Source organism: Paramormyrops kingsleyae, chromosome 1, assembly GCF_048594095.1.
Source record: "Paramormyrops kingsleyae isolate MSU_618 chromosome 1, PKINGS_0.4, whole genome shotgun sequence".
Classification (NCBI taxonomy): domain Eukaryota; kingdom Metazoa; phylum Chordata; class Actinopteri; order Osteoglossiformes; family Mormyridae; genus Paramormyrops; species Paramormyrops kingsleyae.
In genome coordinates this window covers 2,747,888-2,764,924 of record NC_132797.1, presented here as the reverse complement: position 1 = coordinate 2,764,924, position 17,037 = coordinate 2,747,888, and the positions used below count along the sequence as shown (strand labels likewise).

The 17,037-nt window shown below is 47.3% G+C and overlaps 2 protein-coding genes across 4 annotated transcripts in view; one reads left to right on the top strand and one right to left on the bottom strand.

Moving 5' to 3' along the window:
* LOC111851229 (reelin) overlaps positions 1-6,727 on the top strand; it is an 87,685-nt gene extending 80,958 nt beyond the window's left edge. Inside the window, exons 61-64 of one of the 3 annotated variants that reach the window (XM_023825938.2) lie at positions 758-977; positions 1,573-1,770; positions 2,113-2,211; positions 6,244-6,727. In XM_023825938.2, coding sequence (XP_023681706.2) covers positions 758-977; positions 1,573-1,770; positions 2,113-2,211; positions 6,244-6,325 — 599 coding nt within the window. In that variant the 3' untranslated portion in view covers positions 6,326-6,727. Of the gene's footprint in view, positions 1-757; positions 978-1,572; positions 1,771-2,112; positions 2,212-3,550 lie in introns of all 3 variants that reach the window. The other 2 variants (XM_023825937.2, XM_072715087.1) reach the window with 2 other exon arrangements.
* Positions 6,728-10,079: 3,352 nt separating this feature from the next.
* Positions 10,080-16,668, bottom strand: guca1aa (guanylate cyclase activator 1Aa). Its single transcript, XM_023825910.2, has 5 exons — positions 16,612-16,668; positions 13,554-13,823; positions 12,076-12,225; positions 11,445-11,538; positions 10,080-11,272 (listed from the first exon to the last, which is right to left on the bottom strand). Exons 2-5 carry the CDS (start codon positions 13,749-13,751, stop codon positions 11,145-11,147), a joined length of 570 nt encoding a protein of 189 aa, XP_023681678.1. The 5' UTR covers positions 13,752-13,823; positions 16,612-16,668; the 3' UTR covers positions 10,080-11,144.
* Positions 16,669-17,037: the final 369 nt, after the last annotated feature.

The following is a 17,037-nucleotide window of genomic DNA, read 5'->3' as shown; positions in this document are numbered from 1 at the left end:
GAGAACCCAGGGCTATCATGTCATCTTTTGGGAAAAGCCTTCAAGGATCCTGAGGTTCCACAGAAAGTCGCTGAGCAGTTAGAGAGATGAAAAGTGTGAGGGGTAGGGGGTGAGGCTTCTGGAGTTTCTAGTAATGGGCTGTGCAAAGACTTTTTAAAAAGATAAAGGAAGTTTGACATTATAATCTTCAAGACTGATATCTGTCAAGTAAGAAACCTGTGAAATGGAAATGTCTCACAGAAAAGCCTCATCATGTGGGCGGCGTCTCTGTCAAACTTCTCTTGGCCCATCACATGGGTGCTGGGACCAGCCTCGTTGGCGTCTCTGTCAAGCTTCTCATGGCCTGTTACACAGGTTCTGAGACAGGTCTCGTCGGTATCTCTGTTGAGCTTCTCTCGGCCCGTCATGAAAATGCTGAGACCGGCCTCGTTGGCATATGTATCAAGTTTCTCTCGGCCCATCACATGGGTTCTGAGATCGGCCTTGTAGGCATCTCCGTTGAGTTTCTCTCGGCCCGTCAAGTGGGTCCTGGGACTGGCCTCTCCGGTGATTCCATTGAGCTTCTTTTGGCCCGTTGTGCAGATGCTGGGACCAGCCTCATTGGCATCTCCACTGAGCTTCTCTTGGCCTGTCACGTGGGGGCCGAGATCGGCCTCGTTGGCATCTCTGTTGAGCTTCTCTCGACAAGTCACATAGGTGCTGGGACTGGCTTTGTTGGTATCTCCATCAAGCCTCATTCTTCTTCTTCTTCCTTAAGGTGATGACTGCTCCCTGTCCAGCACTGACTTCTCCAGCTCCATCAAGGACAACTTTGAGTCTGGAACCGTGTCTGATGAGAGCTGGCAGCTGATCCAGGGAGGAGGTGTGGGTAACGGGTGCGGCCAGCTCTCTCCCCATGCCCATGGCGATTCGCTCTACTTCAACGGCTGCAAGATGAGGCAGGCCATCACCAAGCCTCTGGAACTCACCAGGGCAAGGTGCGGAGAAAGCTTCATGAATTAGCTTTATTTCTGCAAAATGTCCTACTATTTTTTAGGCTGCCACTCAATATTTGTGGTTAATGGTGAGGCATGAAATTGTAATGAAAACTTATTGGAGGTAAGGATTCTAACTGCCTTGATTTTGATTTTGACTCATCACCTGATATAAACCTAGACAAACCAACAAGGAACTAGCAAGCTTCTTGCCCCTTTAACAACTTGAGGAACCTTTGCAAAGGTACATCATGATAGGTTTGAATCATTTATATATTCAGCACAAGTGATAAATCTGACCCTAAATGTTTTAGGGTCAGATTGCAGCATCCCTGAAGAGGTGGTGGTGTAGGGTCTTTCTCAATGGCTTAATGGTCGGAAGATTACTTTGGGGGCTATTGGGATTTGACCCCACAACCTTCCGGAGACAGGCTGTGGTTCATAACCCACTGAAAAATAATAAATAATGCTATGATAATGTTGTTGACCATGAGTGTCTTTGATGGTGCTCATATGTCGAGTGGTGTCATGGATGATGTCATGATCCTGACTACAGGTCATGACGGTGCTCTGACTCCATACCTTCACTCCCATGCAGCAAGATCATGTTCGTGCTGCAGATCGGCAGCACGTCCCAGACGGACAGCTGCAATGTGGCCCTCGATCGGCCTGACACAGTGGATCGGGCTGTCCTGCTGCAGTACAGCATCAACCATGGAGTCAGCTGGCATGTCATCGCCCAGCATCAACCCAAGGACTTTATCCGAGCCCAGAGGGTCTCCTACAACATCCCACTGTGAGTGCAGGCAGACCCGACTGTTTCTCTGATGCACCACAACATGCTATAGTTGATCTTGGCGAGTTGTTAAAACATCACATGCAAGCTAGAGCAGGCCTAGCATGTAGCATAGCATAAAACATCTTCTTTGTCACATTAACATTGACTGGTCAATAGACGTTTATCACAGTTCAGTGAAAATAGAGTCTGAAATCCTGATAAACCCACTGGATAATGTACTTTTGGTCTGCCACATGCGTTAACGCATACAGCTTTAATACCCACCTGGAGACATGACAGCTTGGGTTCATGTGTAATGGTGACTTCTCACTTGCCGACCACTTCTCCTCCGTCTCTCAGCGAGGCGAGAGTGACAGGAGTGGAGCTCCGATGGTGGCAGCCCCGTCATGACGGTGCCGGCCACGACCAGTGGGCCCTGGACCATATTGAGGTCGTCCTGTGAGTACATTTCCTCATTCTCATCATGATGGTCCCAAATTGCTTCACATGCACCAACTCTCTGTCCCTCTACGTGTCCCTCCCCTGGCTCTCAAACGACACAACATCTCACATTCTCAACTTTATACTCACTTGGAGTTTACAGATTATTCCGTATTAGCCCTGAAATCATCTGAAGTTCTCTTTGAGTCTTGGGATGCCTCCTTCACCAGGATGACTTGCCTTAAGGCCTCTGCTGCTCCTTACAGTGCCCCATAGTCACTAGATACCTTCTCTTCTAAAAGAGTACCTATGTCTGCTGGATGTTGTGCCACAACCTTGGTTTCCAGTGTGGGGAGTGTGAGTCTTCATCTGGGGGCATGAAGAACCTTGATGTCCCAATGTGCACAAGGCACAATGTGGCTTATGACAATTCAGCTGTTTCTTTGGCAGCTTTCTACACTTAAGACTGCAACCAGAGAGTTTGAAGACCTCCTCCAGGGGATGGGGAATAGTTTGGCTTTGCAGCCTTCTCTTTCTGCCAGCTGATGTCCAAACACTGATAGGTCCACAGACATTTCCACCCCACTTGCGGGGTACAGTATAGGGTTTACACAGGCTGCCAGAGGCTCATTTCTGCCTGTGAGTATCTCCTCTAGATCACTCTAGTTGACACCAAGACAGTGAAAGGAATCCTACAGAGGTACATCACATGGTTCTGAGCAGGCTGGAGCCTGCTGTTACCTCCTTTGCTGTTTGCACAGCTCTCCTCCAGGCAGTCCCGTCCATGATTGGCGTTTCTCCTTCTCCTAAATCCCTGTCCAGGCTCATCCCCTCATCCCCTCATCCCCCTCATCCTCCTCATCACTCCTCATCTTCCTTATCCTCATCATCCTCCTCATCATTCCTCATCCTTGTCATCCTCCTCATCACTTCTCAATACTCCTCAATATTCCTCATCCCCTCATCACTCCTCATCCCCTCATCACACCTTATCTCTGCTTCATAGTGCTCTTCATCTCCAGTTACCTGACTGATTTCTCATTGCCTTTCACCCTGTTTTGTCTCACTTCCGGCGGCATGTTCTGATCTCCTTGACTTTCCAATCTTTCTCATTCTCCGCTATCGCTCTGTCTCTCATTCCCTTTGATTCTCTTGCCCTCTGTCCCTCTTTTATTCCCTTCCTCATTTTCTCCTGCTCATTATCAGTTCAGCCCCTCCTTCCCTGCACTGCCCCTCCAGGCCGGGTCTTCTGCCCACCAAGACCTTCCTGCGAGGCAGCTGCCCCCTCCCGCCCCTCCCCTCTCGCGCTCTAACCTCTGCTCTCTTCTGCATTATGCTCCCTGTCCTATGGCTGTAGAGTCAGGTAAGTTGCTCGCCGTTTCCAGAATGTGCCCATTCCACCCATCATGCTTACATGACGCCCCAGCCCCAACCAGAGTCACACGGGACACACTGTCATCGTTCTGGGACTTTCTGTAAGCTTAGCTGAAAGACAAAGGCCAGCAGTGTTCTGCCTACAGCTTTTTCTCCACCCCACGCATCTTCAGTGACAGTTCCTCTGAGGAACCATTGAAGTGACCCATGGCTGCGGTGCCCTACAGCAGGGCCAGGATGGCTGGACTGCACAAGTACTTACTTGTGTTCAAAAATGATTCAACAAGATCTCTGAGGGTGCTTCGGACTTTGAAATGACGACAGATCAGGTCTTGTGAAATGGGGACTGGCATTTCACATATCTGTATTGTCATGGATAGATGATATTAGCCCATTGACATACATTTCATTTTGTTTGTGTTTACATCTCCTAAGTATTTGTGTAGTCAGTCTTAGCCTGTTGGATGCTTGTGAGCTTTTAGTTTTCGTTGTTCTTGTTTATGTGTGGTTGAGTGTTGGGTGTTGGGCATTGGTGTATATTATGGGGGAGATGAGGAGGTTGTAAACTCCGAATAATCAAAACCAGTCAATACAACCACCTGGACCCCCTTAACTGGGTGATCTCAACCTCCCACTCTGCTCAACCCAAAGTTATGCCCTTGGTGTTGGGTGTTAGTTTAACATGGTTTCCAGGGAAAGACTGTACTGCTGTGACCCACCCCGCAGTATCTTATGCCACGTCACTGGAACACAGATATCTGTGGGGTGTTGATCCTTTCTGATGCACTTTGGACAGTGGACATGTTGCACAGTGAAATGGGGAAGGTTTGATCAGAGTCAGTCCCCGCCTTCTCCATTTCATTCCAACATTTAATTGGTCATATAGGCCTCAAACAAAAAATGTGTCCAATGTGATGATCTACTAGGCCGTCTTACAGACCAAATGCACAGGTCCACTCATGACAGCTCACAACTATGACATGACCGGTATCTTTTCCACTTTCTCTTTACATCCTGCATGGCTTTCACAGTCTGTAGCTTTTTGCTTCTCACGCTCCGTTTACTCAGTCTTCTTTGGTCACGGAGTTTCCTGGAGTCCCCAGCTTGAGTCTCAAGTTCGAGGACACGGGGAACGTGTCCCACTGCTCATTCCACCCCTCCCTTTGTAAGCCCTTCTGCCACCAACCAGCTCCCCACTCCGTTGCCCACACCGCTTTGCAGAGCCCTACACCTGCCCCGGCTGCTCTTGACTCACTGGCACCCCCTGCTGGAAGGAAGAGACAATGACAGGCTAAGCAAAATCAATTTTCATAGCATTTTTTTCTTTTCTCTTTCCTCCTTCTGTCTTCAAGTTGATTTCGGCCATGACCTCAAACACTCACACGGGAATGCAGAAGCTTTGTCCGTAGATCCATTGAGCTTGTCATTGAGCGTTTTGCGTCAGACACCCTCATCGTATTAGCCGATAATTAGGAATGTTCTGCTTTTGCCATTGGTTTTTCAGTATAGAAAAGATGGGAACTTCATGGAAGGGCAGCCCTACATTGGGGTGAGGGAGAGGTTAACAGTCAAGGGTAACGGGACATTTTCAGAGCCTGCTCTGTTCCACTTCATTATAAAAGGCAGGAGACGCCAAGCGATTATGCTGGTCGTTTCGCAGGCAAGCAGTGACACAGATGGTGCCCTAACCCACTGCGTGGTTGCCCAGACAGGTCCCCTAAAGAGGACGGAGATCTGAGCTGATTTTGAACATCTGCTCTGCGTACTGCTGGAGCGATGGCGGCGGGGATGTCGATGGCAAGGACACCTCTGAGTGTGGGAGTGTTTGGGGTTATGGGGGAAACTTCCAGAGGGCCTCGTCTTTACCAGCTCCTTCTGAGCGCGGGCCATTAATCAATGCTTCCCTTCCCTGCCCCTCTTCCTCTCCCCCCCCTCCCCCGCTTAGCACCCGCAAACAAAACTACATGGTGAACTTTTCGCGGCAGAGCAACCTGCGGCACTACTACAGCAGGAAGAGGCGGGCTCTGCGGCAGCATGCCTGAAATGCGCCGAGCGGCCTCGCTCGCACTGTGACCCGCCCGCTCACGCATAACCCTCCTCCACCACTTTGTGCTGATGGCGTCGACGTCCCGGAGAGCTCGACCAACCAGAGGATTCTGACCAGCCTTAGACCACCCGCCCCCCACTCTCTGACTGACGCGTGGGCCGTCCAATCAGACAGCTCGAAGTGCGCCAGCCACTCAAGGCCTTCCCGAGAAATGCCGACGGGAAGGACTTGCAGCAAACCAGCCGTTTTGTTTACTTCCTGTGGACTTTCGGGTTAGATTGATTCATTATTGTTGCTGTTAGTATTCTCACTGCCATGATCACGATACAAGCCTGGCCTTCACCTTTCACCCTTCCTCAACCACACTGTGAAGCAAAAAGGCATCTGTAAAGAGAGGCATCCGAGTGAAACTGGGGGCTCCCTTCATCGCGGGGGCCCAGAAGCATCGCCACGACGACGATTATGATGCGATAATGAGTATTGTGCTCTTGCTGTTCTGTGCGTCTGTGACTTCAGTTTGTGACGACTTGTTTGTCTTTGTTGTTTTATTTTTGTTTGTTTTTTTTACTTAATGTTGATTTGTTTTCGTTTTTTTCCCCCTCCTCTATTACTGGACGGCTGATATTAAGGATAGTCAAGCCTCGGAGGAAGATGAACGAAAAAACAAAGGGAAAGAAAAAAATGAAACATTTACAAATTAGGTTTTTTTAAAAATATTTTTTATATATGTTAGTTCCCAAAATGCAGATATTTATGGCAAAAATTCTTCATTTAACATATTTAAGATGCACTGTGTATGAGATGTTATTTTTTAGTGTTAAGTTATTAGGCAGTTGAGCCACACACTGGCCGTGATGATCCACCCAGGTTCATTCGTGTCGTTACCTCCTTCCTACCCCCCCACTCCAGATTCTCCGTTTATTTCCGATTCCCTGAGGTGCTGTCCGCCCCGTCTGTGTTGTTTTGCAGTCTGTGTATGGTGGAGTCCTCCTCCCTGATCCCAGTGTAACTCCAGTCTCCTGTATATAAATATATATATAAATGTGTGTATATTCACTATGGAGGCCTCCAGCAGCCTTATAAAAGGGAAATTAAAGTACAGTCCGAACCTCACTGCCCTGCCTGGTGTGTGTGTGTGTGTGTGGCATCAGACCGTGTGACAGTTTGGGACAGAGACTGGTCACCCTGCTAGTTACCATCAGGATCAGAATCTTTATTGCCGCACGACCAAAGGCGCTGGAAGTGCTTGGAAGCACCTTGAGATAGAGGGAGAATACAAACACAGAATACGTCAGGAGGTGGTAAACAAGGTGTTTGGGCAAAAATATAAACATAATATACATAACATGTGATGTGCAGGCAGACTGTCAGGGCTCTGTGCTGATGCAAATGTGAACATTGAAATGGCCCCAAATGTTGCACCGATGTTCACCAGCAGGGGGAGATGCTGAGGAGTCATACATGTGCAGAGGCTGCAACACCAGGGCCGAGTGAGAAAATGGCTTTAACTCCTACTGACCCAGTGAATCCCAGCTCAGCTGTAGAAAACTGTGTTGTTTTGGTTGACGGTATCAGCTAGGGAAAGTGATTTAATGAAATGATAAATATTTTATGTGACTATAGTCTGCCTTGGGTTAAAAAAAAAAAAAACAAAAAAAAAAATAAAAAAAAAACCAACAACAAGGAATGCATTTCAGAACATTCTTCAGACTTGCTGTAACATTTCAGTTAGTGTTTACGTGCTGCTTCACAGGAATCTGACACACCTGGGAAGCGATAATCCCAACTAGCCTCAGAGAATTCCGGATGCATTTCAGTCCCCCCTCCCCTCAGAGCCAGCAGCTTTATGGTATGAAGACAGCCAGCAGAAAGGGAATGAGTATCAAGAAAAGGACACCGCCATATTTAAAAGTACAGAAGGGTTACATTTATTATTTAAGGGAGTCTGAAAAGCTTTCATTTCCCCCCCCCCAAAGGTATTAAAATTACTTAAAATACAAATCAGGACATATGACAAAGATAATCACATTTCAAATTTAACCATTACTTGTTACAGGAAAATGGTTATACTTTAACACACAGCAGCCTGCATGGACATGCTGGGTGCCCATAATGGTGCACGCTATACAGATAGGATGTGAAATACCCTCCCCCCTGCCAGTGCAGGGCTTGGTCTCTCACAAACAGAGCAAAAGGCTCACTGCGTTTCTGAAGGGGCACGATATTGGGCGAGGCGGCCATCACTGGAAAAATGCGCTGGGAGGCGCATATGTGGCAGCGAGTCTGAGGGCTAGCAAATCCCACCGGGCAGGAGAAGAGCTGCGGCGGCAGGCAGCAGCACGAGTAGGAGCAGGGGGGCGGGCGCTGCCGGGCTGGAGTTGCAGAAATCCAAGCTGCAGCAGCTGTAGCTCAGGTTGTAGCCGACGCCCATGTAGAAGACCCGGCTCCCCGTGGAACACTGCTTCTCAGGGACACAGCCTCGGCTGGCGAGCACCCCGTAGCTGCCGTAGCGTCCCGTCGCCTTGTGGCACACCTCCTGGGGCAGACACTCCGAATACATGGGCTTGCAGGTCTTATCGGCCGCCTGCAGGGGGCAGAAGAGGCAGCGCAGGTTCTTACAGAGCAGGCCTGGCAGCAGCATGCAGGCACACAGCAGCACAGCCAGGCGCCTACAGAGAGGAACCCTAACACCACAGAACACCATCCTTCAGCGGGGGGCAGCTGTCTGTTGTTAGCACACAGCGTGAATGAGTTACCTTTGCACCTGATGTTAGTGATGAACCTATCAAGGAGTCACTAAGCAACTAGCCAATCATCTCACCCATGCCAACCAATCAAATGGCTCATTTACACTTGATAGCAATTTGCTAATTGGCCCACTTGATTACATCTGTTTAATGTCTTTAGGGGTGTGTCTGACCAATTACAGGGTCACGATGCATGAATCTGCCACGGTTCTCCCACAGCAGGTGTGCGTAACTACATAATTTAACACCAAGTTAAAAGGTTGCTGGGGGGGCAGGTTCTGCATGAGGGCTGTGCAGGGATTATCTCACGCATACAGCCTGACCTGTGGTTCCGTTTACATTATCGACAGCTAGTCTCCTAAAGCCAAAATGGCAGCAGACAATGAGATCCCCAACTGTAAATGGTGGATTACAGTGTCTCGTGAAACTGCACAGTGCTACTTATAATAGTTACCACTTGCAATCCCTTCACAGGACACAGCCTGCAAAGGCTACACAGACCATGTCCCGCAAAGGCTACACAGACCATGTCCCCCAGGATGCAGCTCCTGAATTTGGGCATGGCTAATGTTTTGAATGAGTCCGCTGAGCTCTGGACGGCTGTGCACAGTAAGTTTGCTGCGTCTCGCAATCGCTTGATGAATCGGCTCACGGGGAATTTTCTAGGAACAGCTGTACAATCTGCTTTGTGGTTACTGGGTCATTGCTAATGAGAGGTCAATACCTTCAAGGCAATTATCTCTCAGGTTAAAAGGGTCAGTGATTTAATTATATTGGTGAATCGTCAACATACTTTTGCCTTAAGTGAAAACTATTTCATGTTGGGCTATTATTTAAAGCATCTAATTCGGCCTTTTGGGTGCTACAAGGTGAGTCAGATCACACAAATGATATGAAAATGGTTGCAGGTGTGTTTGGATGAGGACTGTGGGTAAATTTAAATCTGCCAATTTACTGCGAATGTTTTAAATTTTTTAAAAATAGAAATTTTATAATTAGAAATGAATGATTCAAGTTTTAATTAAATGTTTGGTAAAGTCAGTGACTTTAGATGTGTTCGCGTAAATATTGTTGGGGATAACAAACTTTATCTGTACCTCTTAACTGTTAATCTTTTAATGAATGAATTTTAGAACAAGTGACCAGAGAACGAATAGAATGAGTAATTGTTTCAGAAGATGGAGGAAATGTAGGAATACGTGTAACATTTTATGTATGGTTTTCAGTTAAACCTTTTACATGCTCAAGCGAGCGGGGTCCTGGGACAGCTTGAGTCTGGTTCTCAATCAGGCCTAATTAGCCAAACAGCAGCAACAGTAGGTCGAGAGGATAATGATGTTCCAGACTGAGGCCTGAGATTAAAACGGTGACGGATAATCACCCGCTGAAGCACTCAGGTCTGAACCAGCTACAGTATGAATCATGCTAAGTTTGGCAAAACTGTACTTACACACACAATTAAAAATAGTCATTTGGCAGGTTTACTGGAAATGTTAAAGGTACATTTCAGTACTACATGCTATTTGGTATATTTTCATAATTTTTTGATTTACATCATTGTTATCGATTTACATCAATTTTGTGCTAATTAAAAGTACTTCTGCATGTTTTTCTCATACATGGAAAAGCAGGAATTTCAGGCAGTTAACTGCTTATTTCATGAAGTAAATGCATGTATTCAGTTGTTTCGCATGATGTTTATATGACTGATATTTGGCCCATTTGATTACATCGGTTTAATGTCTTTAGGGGTGTCTGACCAATTACAGGGTCACGATGCATGATTCTGCCACGGTTCTCCCACAGCAGGTGTGCATAACAACATAATGTAACACCAAGTTCAAAGGTTGCAGAAAGGCTGAAGCACCAAACTTAATGCTTAATGAAAACTACAGAAATGAGGCCTATAGTGTGCAGAACAGGCTCCAGAAATCAGCACAGGTCCCTAGAGGATCTTATACATGGAAAAACAGGAATTTCAGGCAGTTGAAACTGCTTATTTCATAAAGTAAATACATGTATTCAGTAGTTTCGCATGTTCGGTCTATATGACTGCTATTCCCTATCACCTTCTAAGTGCAGGGAACAACCCAGCATGCGGCAGTCACCCATCACAGGGGGAGTCACTCACACCGATGGACAATTTGATAACTCCAATAAACCTACAGCAGGTTTTTGGACTGTGAAAACCAGCCAATGCTGAGGAGACCCTATAACCTGAGGAGAACATTCAAACTCCTCACTGGTAGAGCTGGAGTGGAGATTCGAACCCTGGTCCTATGGGGGTGCCACTGTGCTGCCGGCATTACATAACACTGTAAGCCCTCGTACTGGCACTTCCAGTGATGGCTGAGCTCGGACTACCTGCACAATAAGCACATGTTGCCATGGTGACAGTTCTCCTCCAACATGGTGGTTTTCAGTACCCGATTCCTTTCTGTGCATTTGCGTTCTCTTTGGTTGGCTGGCAGGGGGTGCCTCGTTCTTTAAAGGTCACGTGACCCCCAGGGAAATGCTTGTCCAAAAGCCTGCACTTAAAGGGCCAGCATAGCATTTCGTAGTCACTCGGTTTGCAAAGTTAGGAATTGAAGTCTTAGCATCATACGAGTGGCCATGGGCCCGATCCGCAGCCCCCCTGCCTGTGATGTCCAAGTCGTCGTCCATCCACGGCGAGTCACGACCCACTGGAGCAAGTCTGACTTGCTTATTCTGATCAAGGAGGGGGGGCGCACCTGCCCTGCTCAGCACTGGGAAGCTCTAGGTCTGGCCTAGCAGGGGGGGGGCTAGACGCTGTTCCGTCGGTTGTGGATCATGGCGACAATGTGCGAGAGGTCGAGACTCTTCATCATGACTTCCATGAAGTCGCTGTCACTGCGTGCCCCGGCCACGAACTCTTCCAGGGACAGCTCGCCTGGGGGGGTGGAGGAAAAAGCCGATTGAAGAGGGTCCCTCTTATACAGCCTGTATGTGATCTAGCGTCTCACAGGGCTGTGAGTTACGATGCACGCAATTTAGCAGGGGAATCAATGTGGCCTGTGTGTGTAAGGTGACCTTTAACTCCGAGAAACAGGAAGCGAACCCACCGTCACCGTTGACATCAATCTTCTCAAACACTCGGTTGGTAAACTCCTCCACTGATACTTCCTGAGTTTCGTTCCCGTTAATGGCTCTGATGGCCTGGGGGGGGGGGAGGCAGGAGGGATGGGAAAGTTAAGGGCTGCAAAGTAGATAATCTTATCAGTGCTGGGAAATAATTTAAAATCCCACAGTAGGAAACAGGTTTGCTAGGGGAAGGTGACCCGTATACAGCTCGCATACTGTACTGCAATAAAACTTCCATTTGGGCGTTCTGTCCAGAAGGGAACGGGCGCAGAAAGGCGGGGTGCTTACTGTATAAATATCCCCCAGTGTTAATGCTACACCCCCACAGGAATATAATGCACAGAGATGGTGTGCTGGGTGGGGGTGGGGGGGGGGGGGCTGAGTGATTACAGTGAAGCAGGTGTGGCACCATGAAGACGTGGTATGTGTGTGCGTGTGCAGTATGCATGTGTGTGCGGTATGTGTGTGTGTGTGTGTGTGTGTGTGTGTGCGTGTGTGTGTGTGCGTGCGGCTTGCGTGTGTGTGTGTGCGTGCGGCATGCGTGTGTGTGTGTGCGTGCGGCATGCGTGTGCGTGCGGTATGCGTGTGTGTATGCTTCCGGCGAGGCCGCACCTTGATGATGTTGAGGAGCTCGTGCCGGTCGATGCAGCCGTTCCCGTCCACGTCGTACAGCCTGAAGTACCAGCGCAGCTTGTGCTCCATCTTCCCGCGCATGACCAGGCTCAGGGCTGCCACATACTCCATGAAGTCGATGGTGCCGTCCTGCCAGGTGGGGGAGCTGCACTCAGGCTTGGGGCAGATCCACCATAAACCAGTATTTCTCAACTCGGCCCTCAGGGGGCCCCAGACAGCCCATGTTTTTGCTCCCTCCCAGCATCTTAACCTGGAATTCCATGATCTTGCTTGGCTGGGATTTGCTGATAGGTGAATGTATTAATAACAGGATCATGGCGATTCTTCACATTTATCAAATACTATCAAATACTGCTACTAAATGATCATTTTATTAAAAGTACTATCAGAATTTTCATTTTAGTTCTCCAATAATAGAATTTCATCAGCTCTCTTAAATATTATGGGGTACTTCTTGCCCGATACAGTATAAAACAATAATGTAGCTGATGGATGAGTCATTAACTCTTACCTTAGTGTTTCTTAAATATGAGAAATCCAGGATGCGAAATATTCACTGTTATCCTAAGAAGAGTATATTTTTATTATTTTGTTTTTTTTTTTATCCAGAATGTGTATGACTATGATATTTCACCATCACTGCAGGGTTTAACTGGGCTTGTAAAGATAGTTACTTCCTTAGATAATGCCATTGTGCTCAAAGTAATTGTGGGTGAAAATGTTCCAGAGCTGTAACTGACTACCATAATGTTTGTTCATAATTGATAGCTAATAAAAAATAAATAAATAAAATGATAGCTAAATGTCTTCATGCCATACTGATTATTACATGGCTAATTTTGCAAAATGACTATGTACTTGCCATTAGTGTCCCTCACAAGGCTAACCCTTGTTTCTGCGACACAGTACAGCTGAAAATGAGTTATGGAGCCATAATAGCAGTTCCTGAATATTTTATAGAAGTTAAGCTTTTGTTTGATGTTCAGTCCAAATATTACAAGAGTCCAGCCTGCAGGCAAACACTCCGCATCTCATCACCGCCCTAAACTGTCCCTTTCTTTCACCCGCGCTGTGCACAAAGTGTGCACAAAGTGTGCACAAAGTGTGCACAAAGTGTGCACAAAGTGTGCACAAAGTGTGCACAAAGTGTGCACAAAGTGTGCACAAAGTGTGCATAGCTACAGAACAGATTTCCATAACTCATTCAGTCCACTGGATATTCAACAATTTTTGTGGGCTTGGAGAGTTTCGGTTCACAACACAAGTCATATGATGAAGACTGACTTTAGATTATTGATGGTCCCATCTTAAGATCAACAGAAGATGTACCGATTGAGTTTTGGAAATTTGCCCTTCAATTAAGCTTCAGTTAGGTTTTGTTCTGCCTGCATATGAACACCTTTGGTGACACCAAGACCCTGGTCCTCAGCGTTGGTCAGCAGTGACGCCTGGCCTACCTTGTTCATGTCAAAGGTGCGGAACATCTGCTCGATATAGGCACTGGCGTTGGGGTCGAGCCCCCGCAAGCCGAAGAACTGCTTGAACTCGTGCAGAGTCAGCTGACCTGAGGGACACTCGGTCAGGAACTTCTTGTACCACAGGTGCATCTCCACAGCCTGCAGATCGTCCACAGTGCAGCTGTTAGCATTGCCCATGTCTTGGGGCGGTGGGCTGGGCTGGTGTACCTTTGATGCTGCCAAATGATTCCTCCTCACAGTGACACCAATCTGGGGACCCGAACTACAGCGTGAGGGACTTTAATAGCAAGTTGTGGCTAATCGCTGACAATAATCCACTAGAGGTAATTAGATGGCTTAGAGAGACACTTTCTGACTCCTCCCAGCCCAGTAGAGTGTCGCCCGTCGTTTGCGATAAACTCGTCACTCACAGAGGTTCGGTCACTGGAAGGTTCCTCTCTAAAAACTAGTGAAGCATAATGGTCCTTCACAGAAACAGAGTATTCCCAGATGTTTCAGTGGCACACTGCAATATTTGATCAACAGATTGATCGCTTTGATGGCCAGGACAGATATAAAATGACTTGACTGAATTATATCATTGCCATTGTGCATTGTGCATCATTAAGAACGCAGTGATGAACAATCAAGAAAAAATTGCTTGCAAATTATTTAAAGCAAACCAATAAAATTTTATTCATAAAACTTTGAACTGTTCTGTAGTCATACAACAGTAATATATATATCTGTGAATATTCCAACCCTCCCCCAATTCAGATGCATTCCGCAGTCCATGATTGCACTGGCATCACGTTCGGAATGCAGTGCTGACTTCAGGCTTATGATCTTGCGTGAAAGGCTCGCGCTGCCATATTTTTCACAGTGAAGGCCTTATTCTACTGGGCTCAATGCATCACTAATGCGCTCTCTGTACCGTCAAGGCCTGCCACACTGTGCACTAGTGTCTCACTAGGGCTATTACAGCAGATGTCAGCAAACACATAAAGGCCCCGCAGTTATCTGAGGCACTGTGACAGGTGGGGAGCTTATTTAATACTTCTGCATGTTTTCCCATTTAGTGTCAGCCAGAATAAAGAGGGGGAGGGCAGTTTGCACCCTTGTGGGTAGAGTGGGGTAGGGGGGGCACATACAGCAAGCAGTTTCATTTGGACTAAAATGACAAATCATATCATTTGTAAGCCAGGTCATAAATGGATTTCTGGAAGCACATGTCTTCAGCAAATGACTTTTCCTAATCCCGTGTGTATCTGTTCTCTGGCTTCTAGCAGTTATTTTGCCGTGCTAAGAGGCTTCCCTGCCGGGGGGCGGGGGCATGCACTGCACTGCACCACATCTTCTGGATATCCATGTTTATTCAATTTTGTATGTCTCAGTTTTCACATAGAATATGTCTATTATTAACAGTTTTACCAAAAGTTATTGTAGTATATAGTGTGTGAAAATCTAGAGAATTGGCCGGGGGGGGGTCACTCGGGTATGTTTGTAGCATTTTTATGAGTGCAGTGATGAACAATCATGAACAAATTACCTGCAATTAATGCAAACCGATCAAGCCTAATTATTTCAGCCATTTTTAAAACCAAATACCACGCTGAGTATTTAAAAGGCAGACAGACAAGCGGACTTCATGCCCCGCTCTCTTTGTTATGCGTCTTGTGGTTCATAGCGAAAATGTCTAACTTTAACTTGCTGGCACACCCCCCATGTCCACAGCCGGAGACAGACAGGTGTTCCGTCAGGCCTGCTCAGAGCCATACTCAGAGCCATACTCAGAGCCATGCTCAGTCCCGTCTGCTCTCCTTGAGTTTGCAGAACAGAGATGCTGTGTGGCACACGTGAGGCGCTGTGCCATTGACTGTAAGCAGAAACGGACAGCTTCACTCCAAGTTGTGCTGCCATGACAAACGGAACACAAGATGGCTTGGCTGTTGTCCGTCAAGAGACACTGAATTGTCTCTGCTTGGCCTGTGATCATCTTCTACCACCACGACGATCAATGTTGTCACACGTTGGCGCATCTATGGGTCTCCAGGGATGACAATGATCTGCTGCCTTGCACCTCCTCGCCTTGTTCGTCTGGAGTCCAGTCTCTGCTTGGGCTCAGTGCAGAGGCACCATCCCCCGGAGGCCTCTCAGATTCCAGAGACCGGCCGGCGGAGTCAGTCGGACTCGGCATCGCTCCCCGGGTGGAGATCCACGCTGACTCCGCCCCTCCTGCTCCACCAGTGCAGGTACTTATAGAGAGTGTCAAAGGTGGCCGCCGTGTAGTGCGACAGCGCAATTGTCCAGCGTGCAAACACCATCAGGAGGCTGATGGAGCGTGCCACCAAGCTCACAAACACACTGATGTAGTGTACAAGGAGGAAGAGGCTCTGTCCGAGCTGCCTGCCACACCTAATGAGCAAATTCACCTTAGAGCCATGTCCGGCCATTTTTGGTAAAGACTATTAAGAGTTAACAGAGAGAGACCGAGAGAGAGAGAGAGATTAGTGAGTGAGTAAAAGAGGATTGGTTGAATTATTCATATGATGCTCAATTTTTCCCATTTTGCAAATGGCTTTTAGAGCTCATGCTGACTGAATCATGAAAATCAGAGATCGTTCCTTTTTTCTTTAGCTAATATTGCATTTAGATCCTCCCTTGTTCGTTTTGTGAATCACGGCAGCCGACAAAATGCAGTTTTCTGATGTCTTGGCAATATTTCTAAGTACAACATTAAAACCCGGAAAGTGAGGGCAAATATCAAACACTCAGTGACAGCAAAACACCCAAAGCTGCCCAGTGACAGCAGAGTCCAAAGGCAGGTCGGCGTCTCTCGCGTTCGCACAGCGGCCGTTACCTACATCCCAACAGAGAAACAGACTACCTAAGTAAAGTAGCTTAGTTAAGATTAACAGCGATGAGTCTCATAACCAGCATATTAAACAATGCGTCGATGTATAAGGTTTGCATGGTAAGCTAACTAGCCAAGCTGTGACAAACGCTCAAATGGATGTAACGATGCAGGCACTTCTGACAACAGGCATCTTAAATTTACCTTTATTATAAGAGGCTGCCCTTGGTATTCGCCTGCTTTAGCGCACCATCCATGTCTTCTACGCCCTGTGCAGCGGCTGACGCGACTGCGCAGTAGCGGCTATGGAGCTTCTTGATCGCCGAAGTTTGATAGTTCTCGGCATATTTCGGCTCTTTCCGCAGATCTGCTATTTGCCGTATTACACGTAAAAGCAGCAGTTCTGTGTGCGTTAAGAGGTCAGTTAATGGTCGCTGTTACTTTTGAATGCATTTGTGCTATTTTTGGATTTTATTCGCATTATGTTGCATTTACAACTGTTACTGTGCAAGCACATTGCAAAATCTGAGAGTTGCAATAAATACAGATTAAGCGAAGGAAGGAACTGTCCTCTCTGTCCATAGGGAATGTGTTTTGGTGGAGCGTGGAGTCTCCTTTAATCTCATCCTT